The sequence below is a fragment of the Anoplopoma fimbria genome, chromosome 7 (assembly GCF_027596085.1).
Source record: "Anoplopoma fimbria isolate UVic2021 breed Golden Eagle Sablefish chromosome 7, Afim_UVic_2022, whole genome shotgun sequence".
NCBI classification, from domain to species: domain Eukaryota; kingdom Metazoa; phylum Chordata; class Actinopteri; order Perciformes; family Anoplopomatidae; genus Anoplopoma; species Anoplopoma fimbria.
Window position 1 is genome coordinate 3,817,593 of NC_072455.1, and position 14,023 is coordinate 3,831,615.

At 39.2% G+C, this 14,023-nt stretch overlaps 1 protein-coding gene across 1 annotated transcript in view; it reads right to left on the reverse strand.

The window, feature by feature from the left end:
• Nucleotides 1-1,984: 1,984 nt before the first annotated feature.
• The window catches only part of col4a5 (collagen, type IV, alpha 5 (Alport syndrome)), a 45,984-nt gene continuing 33,945 nt past the window's right edge, over nt 1,985-14,023 (reverse strand). Inside the window, exons 33-49 of the mRNA XM_054601867.1 lie at nt 13,885-13,983; nt 13,701-13,790; nt 13,439-13,578; nt 13,229-13,355; nt 12,927-13,106; nt 12,783-12,833; nt 12,513-12,698; nt 7,380-7,513; nt 7,201-7,273; nt 7,012-7,083; nt 6,752-6,880; nt 6,115-6,213; nt 5,745-5,957; nt 4,940-5,117; nt 4,734-4,848; nt 4,456-4,628; nt 1,985-3,878 (exon numbers count right to left, since the gene is read on the reverse strand). Of these exons, the coding sequence (XP_054457842.1) occupies nt 3,797-3,878; nt 4,456-4,628; nt 4,734-4,848; nt 4,940-5,117; nt 5,745-5,957; nt 6,115-6,213; nt 6,752-6,880; nt 7,012-7,083; nt 7,201-7,273; nt 7,380-7,513; nt 12,513-12,698; nt 12,783-12,833; nt 12,927-13,106; nt 13,229-13,355; nt 13,439-13,578; nt 13,701-13,790; nt 13,885-13,983 (2,141 nt within the window). The 3' untranslated portion in view covers nt 1,985-3,796. The remainder of the gene's footprint in view (nt 3,879-4,455; nt 4,629-4,733; nt 4,849-4,939; nt 5,118-5,744; nt 5,958-6,114; nt 6,214-6,751; nt 6,881-7,011; nt 7,084-7,200; nt 7,274-7,379; nt 7,514-12,512; nt 12,699-12,782; nt 12,834-12,926; nt 13,107-13,228; nt 13,356-13,438; nt 13,579-13,700; nt 13,791-13,884; nt 13,984-14,023) is intronic.

Consider the following 14,023-nt stretch of genomic DNA (forward strand, 5'->3'; position numbering starts at 1 on the left):
ATGTATTGCACAGGTTTTTTATTGTCATGTTATTATTGTCAAGTGGTCTGCTGGGAGCAGAGTTGGTTGTGCAACCTGACAGCATTATTGATGCATTAATGTGTTCATCAGTTTAACGCTGCAGCTGGTAAAGATAGAGCTGATTTTTATAATTTTTTTGTATTTATTTTGTATTTATTTTTCACTTTGTTTTATTTTATTTAATACAGAATTTAATTAAATACACATACATGTGATGACATGATAATATCACTTTGAACTGAAATTTAATTTAAAAACATTTAATTAATTATTAATGAGACCCCTTCAGTAATTCACACACAGCTGGATATGAAAAAATGACTCTCATTTATATTTTACAGATATTAAATTATATGGATTTTAAATTGAATGTCTCAGAGAAAAATAGATTTTTTAAATATACATTTAGAGATGAATGCTGACATCTAGTGGCCAATTTGAAGTACTACAGGGTTAACAACAGGTAGCTTTTTTTATTCAGAATAATTTGTCAAATCCTTAAACATGAGCAATAAAGAAGCCATAAATCAGACACAGATGGTTTCATTAATATCAATATTAGTAATCAGATTGTTCTGCCTTAATGATTTTAAATATAAAACGTATTAAGTCTGCTGTTAATCTGGTTATTTACATCAACACAGACAGGCGCGCAGGTTTAAATCACTCTTTTTGATATGAATACGCACCAGTTATTAGTTACATCAATGAGTTACATTTGCATAAGTATATATTATGAAATTGGTAACTTACTGTCAGATCAAATAAATAATTAAACCCAGTCACAATGATAACATGTTGGCATTGTGTGAACCTTTCTGCAAACCACAGATATGTTGAATCTGAACCAAACAATATGTTTCATATTGACGTTTTTAGATCCGCGTATTTAAACTGTTGGTTTCTTTTGCTCATTAGATAGAAGAAAAAACAAATATTTTTAAAGTGTTTGAACTCAAAAATATACTGTATGAATAGATTGATTTATTGAGTTATGGCTGATATTTGAGGAGGGGGAATGGATGAGGACGAGGAAATTGTCTAACATTATGATGCACCCACTTATTAATGATTTCTTCATCAGGTTCCTAATTATAAGAAACACTGGAAAACAACATATCAAACCGCTTTCTCCTAGGTTTTGACTTTATTGCACAGCTCAGAAATGATGTATCTGATGTAATAACCACTGAAAGTATAATAACCATTTGTGGTTATGAAATAACATAAAGTCGTTTTCTGAAACTCGTGTTGATAAGAAGTTCTCAGAAAAAAAAAGACATTAAGTAAGTTGTCTTGGCTCAGGGCTTCAGTCTCCGACTTTGTTCCTTGGAGAACTTGTTGCATTATGGGCAATTTATTTATAATATTATGGAGGTAAGACAATAAGCTGGAAAGTCTTTTCACTATTTACAGGAACAAAGCCCAAAGGGAAAGATCTTTGGGAATTAAAAAGGAGCTCCTTAAATTTGAAATTTGTAAATACTTGAGGAAATATGGCAACCTCTAGCTAAATCCATCCTTTCTAACTTCATCGGAAGAGGAGAGATTCAAACTAATTGAGTTGTGAAGCAATTTAGGTACGTATGAAATAAAGGGAAGAAGAGGGAGCATTTTTAAGATCGATGAATAAATCTGTCTCGAGGAAGGTGAGCGGATGTTTGTGTCTTTAAACTAGAAAAGTCACAAGGTAAGAACAATTCTATACTGCAGTTGAATATTTAGGAGACTGAATATCTCCAATAAATATTATTTTACTTTATAAAAAGTACTTATCGTCCAATAACGTTTTTATTTTTCTTCTTTCCTCTCTCATTAATCATCTGGTGACCCATTGCAAAACCTTTTTCTACTTAATATTTATGCTGGAAATAATGTTGCAATAAAAAAACTCAAAATGTTCATGATGCATCCTTTCTAAATTATAATCATAATGATTTTCAGAAGACAGCACTTTGGACATAGTATTTATTTCAGTCTTAAAAGTTTATAACAACTTCTGGATAACATAACATGTAAAATAAACAAAAAAAAAAAGAAAACAAAATACACAACCAGATCGCACCCCAGGTTGACATAATTAGAATTCATAAAAGCAGTTTTGAAAAAATAAAAATAACAATAAAATCACAGGAGAAAAAAAAATGTCTTCCCTCCTTCCCCCAAATAGACAGCTCTTGTAGACTTTCAGTACATCTGGAGTGTGAACACCTGATGTGAGAGAAGCCGATTTAAAAGCACAAACACTCAACAGGGTCGAGTGTGAACACTTCAAATTCAAGCAAGCCAAAGTGGATTTGAAGGATTTTCGGGTGCAAAACAGGCCCAAAAAACCTCAGGCCCTCTTTTTTAAAAGCAAAGCCCAGCACCTGGAAATGTTAAAAAAAAAAACACAAAACAAATAGAGGTTTTCTAATCAAGGAGCCAAGATTTAATTCAAATCCTTTTTTCTCATTTTTTTGCACAAATATCTGTAACGTTCCCCAATCATTACACTACCTAAAAAAAAAAAAAAAAGCAAATCCCCTTTATTTCAGTTCAACATTCTACAAATTGAGTACAAAAAGGTTGAAGTGATTGGCATCGTTAATATCATACAAGACAGTTGTGTTTTAGGGAGAATGGCTCTGTCTGTGCTCAGTAGTTGGCTTTATAATTCGGTGACCTTTGTGTTTGAAAACAGCGAACAACCTCCCCACAGCCGAATAAAGTTTATATACCTTTTTATCCTCTTTTTTTTTCAAATATATATATTTATTATATATAAAATACTGTTTCATTCATAAAAGCCTTACTTTGTACAATATCTGAGTGGATGTGTGTCAGTGAGCGTTGACGTGAATACGTGTGAGTGTATCTGTGTGTGAATGCGTGAGTGTGTGAGTGTGTGTGTGTGTGTGTGTGAGCTAGAAAAAGAACCTGGAAAATGTTGTCTTATAACAAACAGCTGGTACCGATTCAGGACCGACTACACTAAGAACAAAATAGGTGTTTTACACAATATACACATTTTATTACTTACAAAAAAAAATAAAAAGGCAAAGAGGAGGAAGGTGTACAGGCTGATGGTTAGGAGGCGGGGCTACAGCAGGGTTAGTACCACCAAATGTAACGTTAAAAAAAACGACAGGAAAATAAATGACGTAGAGAAGAGAGAGAAGGAGCGAGTGGATGAAGAGCTAGTAGTAAAAAAGAAAAAAAGAAAAAGGGCAGTCTCACTAAGGAAAAGCTCATCGTCAGTGCATCTCTCATCTTGGATGTTCCGAAGTCAAAGTGCCGATTTGGTAATCCACTCCTCATCATATAAGGTCAAAGAACAACGAGAAAAAAAAGAGCACTTCTGTCTAATGGTACAAAATCACATTTTCAAAAGTGATTTTTTTTTTTTTTTTTTTAAAGAGAGAAAGGAAACAATAAGAAAGAAGGGAGAAAAGAATGGGGGGAAAAAATGCGCTTTTTGTTGTCACACATCCATCATGACACCTTTAAGTGGATATGTTTCTGCTCTCATTTTGAGGTACTTCTTAAGAGAAACAAAGAATAAATGTAAGATTTATTTACGTCTTTCTTTTTTTTTTTTTTTCTTTTTTTTTTTAAGCTGTGTTGCACAGTAGCACCATTGTTTAAAGTTGTAAGATGTGTTGTATCCGGAGAACAATGCACCATTGGAGTTCCACCTCGTCACCCCCCAGACTTGTCCCCCGTCATCCAATCACCTCTTTTTATTGATCGTGCGTATCCCGGCAGCGGTGGGTTTGCGTGTCGCCGTGTGCCGTTACGTCCTCTTCATGCAGACCACGCAGCGGCTGACACGCGTCCGTAGGTTACCCGCCTTGAGAGTCTCCGACTGGGGCTTCCTGTAAGGGCCAAAGTGGGGAGGTGGTTAACAAAGGGAGATGGACTTTAAGTGCTGAGTTTAAATATCAACAATCTTTCTCCATAAAACCAAACAAATACCCCCCCAAGTTCACCCTTCACAAGAGCAGATTATGACATAGTTGTAATTTACCTTTCCCAAGTTCTAATCTTTACTGTTTGGAGCTTGAACGCAACTCAATGCAACCTCCATTGTCATTAGCTGTCAGCTCCATTATCTGCAGGACTTTGCTACAGAGAGAATACGTGCTGTCTGCAGAAGAGACGATTGTAACCTATATTGTATAGTATCATACTACGTATTGTATCATGAGGTGCTTGCCATTACACATCTATACTAATAGTATGGTTTTGTCGATGACGTTTGGTCCTGTCTGTTAATTTACATTCAAGGGCAAAAACATTATTTCATATAAACCTTCTGTTGTGTCAATGTCACATGTTTTTAGCCCATCTTTCTCCTCCTGATTAACCCCAAGACACCACGAGTAATCGGCTGGCCGAGCAGGGACTCTCTGACACCACGGCTTCTCTAATCAGGCACTTGTTTTTACGTACTTGAACATCTCAGAGGTTTCCACGGTGGCCAGCCAGAAGCTGTAGGAGTTGCCGTAGTAGTTGCACGTCCCTCTGCCGTGGCACTCGATGAAGGGAGCGCTGCGGAACTCCTCCAGGCAGGAGCCGGGGGAGGCCAGGGCCTGACCGGAGCCCTCCGCACCCGCACTGGTGTGCTGGGGAGGAGGAAGAGGGTGAAAGTCCGGGTTAAGCATGTAGCTGTGTGGTTTTTTTGGGGGGAGCATTTTGTAAACAAGCATTGAAACGTTGTGTATTTGTACCATCATGAAGGAGTATCCGATCCACAGAGGTTCCCAATTTGAAGGGCAAGTTGGAATCTGGATTGTCTGACTGTGGACTGCGATCACCATAGCTGGAGCTTCACACACCGCACACCTAGACACAGAAATGTCGAATCACACACCATCCCTTTCCACGTCTCTGTCTTCTTACTCCCTCCCTCTCCCCTCTCTCTCTCCATCCCTACCTGCTGATGAAAGGCTTGATGCCCTCTCCGGTGATGGGGGCCATGGACATGGGCATGGGCTCCGGCGTGGACAGCCAGTAGGAGTAGTCGTTGCGGGAGGCGAAGTTGCAGACGTTGTTGATGTTGCAGAACATGAAGGGCATGGTGCTGAACCGGCGCAGACAGCTGCCGGCCGTGCCTGGATCAGAGGGAGAGGAAGGTCAGATGTATGATGGTGGAATAAGATATATTTAAAGAGATATTTTCTCTACGTTTTGGCCTCTAGCTCACACACACATTTCTTTTTGAACATGTAACATCATCGGCGTCCCGTGTCAACAGTACTTTGATACTTAAGCCAGGTTTATTATTTATTTTGCATTAGGGAAACTCGTTCCCCACCTTCTCAGAGTCTTCCTTGACAAGAAACTGTTCCTGAAGGGCCACTGAGATGTCTGATTATTTCGTATAACAAGATTCCCAATTTGCTTGGACTGTCATAACCTTCTATTGTAAAGTGAAGCTAATTGAAATTTAGTTTTAGCCATAGCACTCAATGAAAGTAAGTTACCATATTTGGAATGTTTACTGAGGTAATAAATCAAGTGAGAAATAGAGTCATTTTCTCAGACTTCAATGCAATCCGACTTCTTTTTGTAACCAGAGGAGTCGCCCTCTGCTGGTCAGTAGAGAGAATGCACGTTTTAAGAAATTTAAATAAAAAAACTTAATTGGTGAAGAGAGAATTTTCTTTTAAAACGTAGAGGAAAATAGCCGTTTAAAAAATATCTGTATATGTGTAGACAGGGCTTAAAATCCTTCGTACCGAGATCCTGCCCGTGTGCCCTCTCGTTGCCCTGCACGTACAGCAGGGAGTAGCCGTCGTAGATGAGGCCAGTTCCTTCGGGACAGTAGGGCACATCTTGACCCTGGCTGTGACGGGTGATGAGGAAGCCGTGGGCTGCAGAGACGGACCCTGGAGGACCGGGAATTCCCTGTGGACCGTCTGAACCGGGGGGACCAGGGTATCCACGCTGACCTAAGATCAGGGTGAAACAAGCGTGTTAGAAAGGATCAGACACTGTTTCGGTTTACTGCTGGAAGATACAATTAATGTTGAATGAATTATGTCACTATAAAAAAGATTTTTTATGTTTATTATTGAGTTCTGTGTTTCTGGTTCCTGTTTCACTCACCAGGCTGACCAGCGGGTCCGTTGTCTCCCTTCCTGCCGGGTGGGCCGCTGAAGCCTGGAGGACCCTCCAGACCAGAGTCCCCGGGGTCACCAGGCTGACCTGAGAACAGGGAGGCAGAGAATAGTTATCTTTTGTTTGCTGAGGGAACCGAACCTGGTGCTAGAATTTGATAAATAGTTTGATCTAAAAATACATTAAAAATACATTAAAAGTTAACAGAACAAGATTGTTTTTCATTTTAATCATATTTGTCTTATCTAATCAGTTATGTGTGAAGTGTGGAAGGGTTATGAATGCGTTTTATTGTGAAATTCTGCATTTTGGAATGACATTAAAGCTTAACCTGGAATGTTGTTATTCTCACTGAATAATGGATATTATGCTAAAACTAACACTTCATAGAGATTATTATGAGTCAGACATATACAGTCGTAAAGATGATAAAATGCATATTAAAGACAGGAAAATATGCATGAAAAATAAAAAACATTTAGACCATAAATGTGCGATTTCTTCTGCTGTCTTTTTTTGTCGTTATTATTGCATAATGTCAGTGATCACATTAAAACTTTATTATCAATACTGTTGTTATTTCTTATCCCCAACTGTTGCATCTAAAGAGTCCACGTTCACCCACCTGGAAGTCCGTCTCGCCCAGAAGAGCCAGGAGCTCCCCGACCACCAGGCAGACCCTGATTACCAGGGGCTCCCTGCTCTCCCTTCACCATGATGGGGGTTGGAGGTATAGCAGGGTTACCAGGAGGGCCTGGAGGTCAAAGGTTAGAAAGGAGAATAACCATTTTGAAATCCTTTCTGACGCTCCATTTTGACTGATTTTAAAAGCTAATATTAATGTTTCAATAACAAAAAATAATATGAGTAACTGTGTTCACCCACCAGGGGCTCCGACATTGCCAGGATCTCCAGGAAGGCCACTTCCACCGGGGAGTCCAGATTCTCCCTTTGATCCTGGAAAAAACACAGACGACACAAATGTTTGCTTATGATGAAATCACAGGATTAAAATACACTTTTAAGTGGTAGGGAGAAACCTGAAAAAATGATGTTACAGTATTGAGGACTAACCAGGGAAGCCAGGAACGCCAGGCTGACCGATATCTCCCTTCAAACCAGGATTACCGGGAAGACCAGAGGGACCCTGGTCAGAAAGAAAAACAGACAGTTTTGTATTAGACCCTTAGAACATCTCCAAAAAATATAATCAAACACATTGTTTGAGTTCAAATTAAGCAAAATGATCCTACAGGGAATCCGGAAACACCGCTATCTCCCTTCGATCCCGGGAAGCCCGGCTGTCCAGGAGCGCCGGGAATTCCCTTCTCTCCCTTAACACCGCCGCTTCCTGCGGGCCCGCGGGGTCCCGGTGGGCCGGATGAACCTTCACACGGAGACGCCAAAAAGTCAAAGGTCAGGCACAGAATAATAATCATAAATACACATTTCTGACCGGGATCAGTTTGGTTTCAATTTATCATTTTGTTCAAGAGTTTCTCTACTGTTAAAAAAATATATTTATATATTGAGGCATTTTGTTGCCTTCTAGAGGTTGATGTTCATGGCTTGACAAAATTTAGATTAATAACTTAAAAAGATGTACCAAACCATAATCTAACTTCTTATCTTAAACTGTATAAATGGAAACTGAACTGTCCCAGATCTTGATTGTTTTCTAATCACAATGCAAACACTGAGAACAGACTCATAAATGAAACATATTATATATTTCTCCAGCCTGCACAAATAACCGGCACTTATTATACATTGTTAAAATAATTATACAGCATGAAACACAAGCAATATCTCAGATGTGGACTTCAATTTCATTCATGGAAAGTTTAACACAAAAATAAATATTATTATTATATTATTTAAAAATAAATAAATAAAATAGAATAAATGGATTTATATATATATATATATATATATTCATAAAATAATTAAGTTCTATAAATAACATTACTAGAAGACAATGAGAGACGATGAGAAAGACAATAAAGGAAAACCAAAGAACAATTTTGTTCCCTTCAAATGTTGAGAAAACATCAGAATGAAACTCAGTAAAAGTTGTAGTAAATGTGTGTATGTTTTCTTTTATGAATGCGTTTGTCTGACTAAGCGTAGTCCTGAGTGTCCAGCTGGTCCTGTTGGGTGAAGAAAGGGTAAAAAAAACAACTGCCAACATCGACACAATATCTGATTTTCACTCATTTTCACAAACACTCTCTCCATGATTTAAAAAAAAAGCTCAATAAACCACAAAACTAGACAATATATTAGCATAAGGGGGTTGGGAGAAATGCATCTTCAAAAGCAGTAATTCAAAGTTTTAAAATGTAAGTTCTCCAAAGTGTTTAGCCATTAAAATAATTTAAAAAAAAGAAAAATGAATTATACAAATTCAAACTTTGAACTGAGAGCGTTTGAAGTGAATCGACCTCAACCTCCCGCATGAGACACATTAAAACATCGGCCTTCATTTCCCCACAAAGAGCATGTATCAAAACCATTAAACCACTGGAGTCTAACCTGGAGGACCTACGCTTCCCAGAATTCCCAGGTAAAGCCAAGCCGGGTTGACGGCACAGGACAAAAAAAATACAAATAGAGGAAGTTTAGACAGAAGCAAGCATCGTTACAGAAACACTCAGACTAAACAAGATATTTAATCTTTGAGTAGCAAGGAGGTATTATCCTAAAAGGATGGTGGACAACTTCAAAAGCTACACTACTGTTTGTTTATTGTCTCATATATGATTTATATGAATTTAATAATGAGAATACTGAATGTGCAGCTTAGTTAATCTTAAAAATGAGCTGCTGTTAATCTTGAGTAAGTAAAAGTGATAAAAGTAGCACCCAACAGCGCTCCCGTATCCAAACATTTGCTCCAAACTCACTGCTGTAGTTCCATAATGGTCGATAATATCACTTATTTGTGTTCTCAAGTAAACAATGTTTGCAAAATGTTGCTTTCTGGGCAAATATCTTCAAAACTAATGAGATTCCCATGATCCCCAGCTTTGTGTTAGCATACTAACAGGCTAAACTAACATGGTGGTGATTGAACATTTAAATACTTTACTTTTGAAAAGAGCCAGAAGTATCTAAGCCATGATAAGAGCTGGTCCAAATCTCTAAATGCTTAAGAAAGGTGCTTTAGTGCTTCCTTTCTTATCTTTTATCTTAGCATAGGATACACCGGAGCATCCTTTATGAAAGGAAAGGAGATAACGCCGTCCCACAATGCCATAGGGGAGCATATAAAGGGTCATCGTCATAAAATCCGCCATTGCATAAATGTCAATTATAAGTGTATGTGCAGTTCTCTTAATTTTAGAATTTAGAAATTGTTTAAAGAAACATAGGATGGAGATTTTTTGACGATTGGACCGCAGCTGAAGCCTTGTTTTTCAGGAGAGACTCTTCACAGTGAGTTGAGAGCACATTTTGTGATTTGGGAGATATTGCTGGTTGCTACAACAAAAACTTTTAAGCTCCAGTATGTTTAAATTATAATAGTGCTAATGTACAAAACAGAATTTCAGTAAAAATCCAACAGAAATAGAATTACAGTATGTGACACTACCAACAATGATTTGAGGTTTCAGGTGAGTTAGTTATATTATGGTGCACAATCTGTATAATGCTATAAACATACCACGTTCTGCATGTTAGGTTTGTATTTAAACTACATGTGATCCACATAACATGCTATTTGTGCCAAAGAACTACTGTGCGTTAATGTTTTTAATATGAAATATCATCATTTATTTTCTTTTTTCCCCTTTTTTTTTTTTTTTTTTTTTTTTACTAAAAAGGTGCTTACTTGTTATAGGTGCATTATACTAGCATCAGAGTGCATGGAAAGTGAAAGAAGACAGTCGTTAGAAGAAGAAATAAAAGGAAAAGATCAAGTTATTTCCCAGTATATCACAGAGTGGGGTTAAACTCGTGCAGTAGACTTCTTGGTGCCGTTGATCTGACCTGAGGGACCTGCGGAGGCCGGATGTACGTGTCATCACATATGGAGGCGAGGCCACACCGCGGTGGGTGGGGCCGAGCCGCGGAGAAACACAGGGGGGTAAAATGTCATAGCTTCATTTTGTCACCCTGACACCCAGAAAAACACTTCTTTTTACTAGCCTTACACAGTGCTGGAGTGTGGTCAGTCCTGACATATACTTTTAAAAAGTACACAATATTATCAATAAATAATACACCAGATCTTACTGTTGAGGCCTATAGTGTGTTCAAATGATGCTTTATGTATCTACTATCAATATGAACATGCATACACCTAATATACTATATTATTAATCAGTATCATTAATTGTTTTTCTATAATATATCTTTTTTTCTTTTCTATAATATATATTTCTTTAAATAAATATAGTCATAACAGAAATCTATTGATTTTAGCCTAAAAATACCCCTTAAATAATAAGATGCTTTTATTATAATAAAACAAAACTCTACATTAAGAGTGCTATGGATGCTACAAGTTTCGATGTATTTTTATAAATTTTATTTTAGATTTAGATTTTTTTTTTTGTGATTATTCATGGGGTTTAGAAATGTCTCCTTGTACTTAACATTAGAAAACCATTAAAAAACCCATTAGATTAGGTGAAAACAAAGCTGAAAACAGAGGGGTTTTTTCTTCACAGAATTGCAATGATATGATCAGAAAACAGTAATTTCGTGTGGGTCGGGGCTGTCCACTCTCTCCAGCATTGTGTTAGGCTTGATCTCAACCCTTCTGTGTGTTTAAGCATGTTGGGACAAACAGTGTCCATGCAGATGACTTATTGGTGGGACAACAACACAAGACAGCAAAGCCTGATGCAAACCCAAACTCTCTCAACTGGACTCTAAAGTTTATAGAGAGTGTTTGTTATTTCGCACAAAGTTTTAATTATTTCACATTTTCAAAACGTTTTTGTTTTTGACTGTTAAACTTTTAATAAGTTATAACTAGTTTGATTGTTGCTTATTTGGTCATTAATATGTGAGCTTTAAGAGAAATATTGAAAACTGAAATAAATCGATCTTGAACTTAATTTTTAAGATGTAACTTAAGTTTGTCTCAGGCTCAGCTGTTTCACACCAACATTTCTTCAATATGATTTAACAGTACCACAAAACAATGGACACACACACACATATGCAGTGCTTCAGGGCTGTGGAGAGATGGATTGATTACAGCTTCCCCCCCAATTGTTCAGAAGAAGAGGGCAAGGGGGTGAGGAGGACATGAGGACGGATGGATTGATGGATAAAAGACAAAAAAAAAACAACAAGATGATAACGTTGAGACAACAAAGTGCAATAAACACATGCTCTTTTCGGGGTAAAACCACAGTGACAATCCCCGTCATTTCCTGGTGAAAATTGATTTTCTTAATTATCCGTGCTCAGTGTTCTTGACAATGACTCAACAGGTGGTGCTCAAACAAGTGCCGCGGCTCTTACACCGGTGGTGGTGGTGGTGGTGGTGGTGATTGGTGCGACAGTGTCCCATGCAAATCAACTGACATGGAGATGAAAGCATTCACATAAAAAAATAACAAAAAGTGGGGCTTCTGCTGTTTGCTGTCTGGTTTTCACTGGTTGGGAGAACTGAATTAACTCATTTCCGAATATGCATCATTCATCAGAACCGTCTTTTCTTTCGTTTGCATAGAAAGCATTTTGTCCTGCAAATTCAGTCCAGGATTTTATGGTTTTGTATGTTTTATAGCATTAACTTCAAGTTGCATTTACAGTACTTAAGCATGTGGTACTTTTTAATTACCATTTCAATCCCTTTTGTTTCAGCTCATCATTACGCATAATAAAAAGCTTCTCTCTTGAGATGAAACTTCCTTTGCGATAGTGAACAATCACAGTAAACAGTTTCCTTTAAGTTACATTATAGAACGCTAATGAAGGCCTACAACTCAGATTGGAGAGTCCTCTGAAAAGACCAAATACTGATTTATTTTCCTGTCTTTTTTATCCTTTTTCCTTGTTTCATCTCCCAGGAGTGGCAGCTCATGAATAAATCTCAGAAATCAGCAACTAGGTTGTGGATTCAATCAACAATAAGGAAGGATAAAACCTGTTACCCATCACAAGCAAGTTTTAGGACTTTCACAAGTCCAGTGAGGACTGGAGCCGGCTGATAAAGGCCGAATTATTTATAGTAAATGAGTTAAAACATACAAAATACCAGTTATCTTAAGACCATTTGGACTCGAATTATAAATGGAATGTCCTAGGCAATAAGCCCGACCCACCTGTCAATGTGGGTGAGTAAAACAAACCACCACTCAGAAAACCAGGCAGCAATTACTGGCAGAACATGTGGTGACAAATACTATATCCAAAGGCTTTACCTCCTCTTCCTGGTGGTCCAGGGAGTCCTTGGAGTCCTTTGGGGCCCTGCAGAGCCTGTCCTGGAGGCCCAGCAGGGCCGTTGTTGCCTGGAGGACCAGGGGATCCGGGGAAACCAGCATCTCCTTTGTTTCCTTGAAAACCGGGGCTGCCAGACGGGCCGGGAAGACCTGGGTCTCCCTTTGAACCTTAGTGAGAGATAAAGTGGAGACTGTTATATCGGTGCAGAGACAATAATCACAAACTGTTACATAAAGAGGACGGTTGCTCACCTGGCAACCCTGGAAGCCCAGAAGCACCGGGTCCACCATAACCAGGAAGACCTGGAGTACACATGAATGACAAGTCAGTCTTATATTAAATGGCAAATTTGAATTTACAGTAATCTTTCCCGAACACGTTGACCAGTGACTTACCTGGGTCTCCTTTGATGCCAGCCGGTCCTGGGATCCCGTCCCGACCTGCCTGACCCTTGTCTCCTGGCAACCCTGGTCCTCCTGGTCGGCCAGATTCTCCTGGTCTACCGGGAGCTCCAGTGAGACCTGAGCCACCGGGCCCACCGTCGAGACCTTTAGGACCGGGGATACCCGGAGAACCTGAAAAGAGAGCAGATGGACTTAGCTAGCAGACTCGTACCAAATGGAAATCAACATAGATTGCATTTTTATTTCATAGTATTAATAGACATGTACCTGTTGTAGTCAAACCTCAGACTTACCTTGGAATCCTGGGAGTCCGGGGTCACCTTTGGAACCTGGCCCTCCTGATATACCTGGGAGACCGGGTGATCCTGGTGTTCCTTTAAGTCCTGAACTTCCGGGGAACCCTGGCTGACCTGATTCACCCTATGAGAGACGTCAAATAAAAAATATGAGGTGTGAACCTAAAATTGGCAGCTTCAGGAAATATCAGTGGTTGAGTCCAGTACCTTCTGTCCAGATAGTCCCGGTGGTCCGATTCCAGCAGAGCCTGGTTCACCTTTGGCTCCGGGGAAACCAGGTCCTCCTGGCTGTCCCGGGGATCCAGGCCTACCCGACTGACCTGAACCACCCTTCTGCCCTGATGGTCCTGTGGCATCATAAAAGTGTGATATCAGCATTTATGGCAACTACAAAAAAATCACATGTTGGAAGAAATTTGCGAACAGCTTTCAGTAGATGTTCAGGAACCGACTATGAGGTCAAACCCACCTGGGAAACCCATTTCTCCCATGGTGCCTTTTGCTCCTGGACCTCCAGGACCACCTGAGCCTCCTGGGATGCCAGGATCTCCCTTGGGACCTGCATCACAGTGGAAAAGGCACGTTAGGAATCCATTTGCATGAGTACGTGTGTATAGATTTATGCGAGTGTGTGAGTTGGGAGGTAAACACACCTGGTGGTCCGGGAAGTCCGGGACGTCCATCGGATCCTGACAGTCCGGGGTCACCAGTGAGACCAGGGACGCCTTTCTGACCTGAATTACCTGGTGTACCTGTAGAAACAAATGCAAACATTTAATGTGTATTCACTAA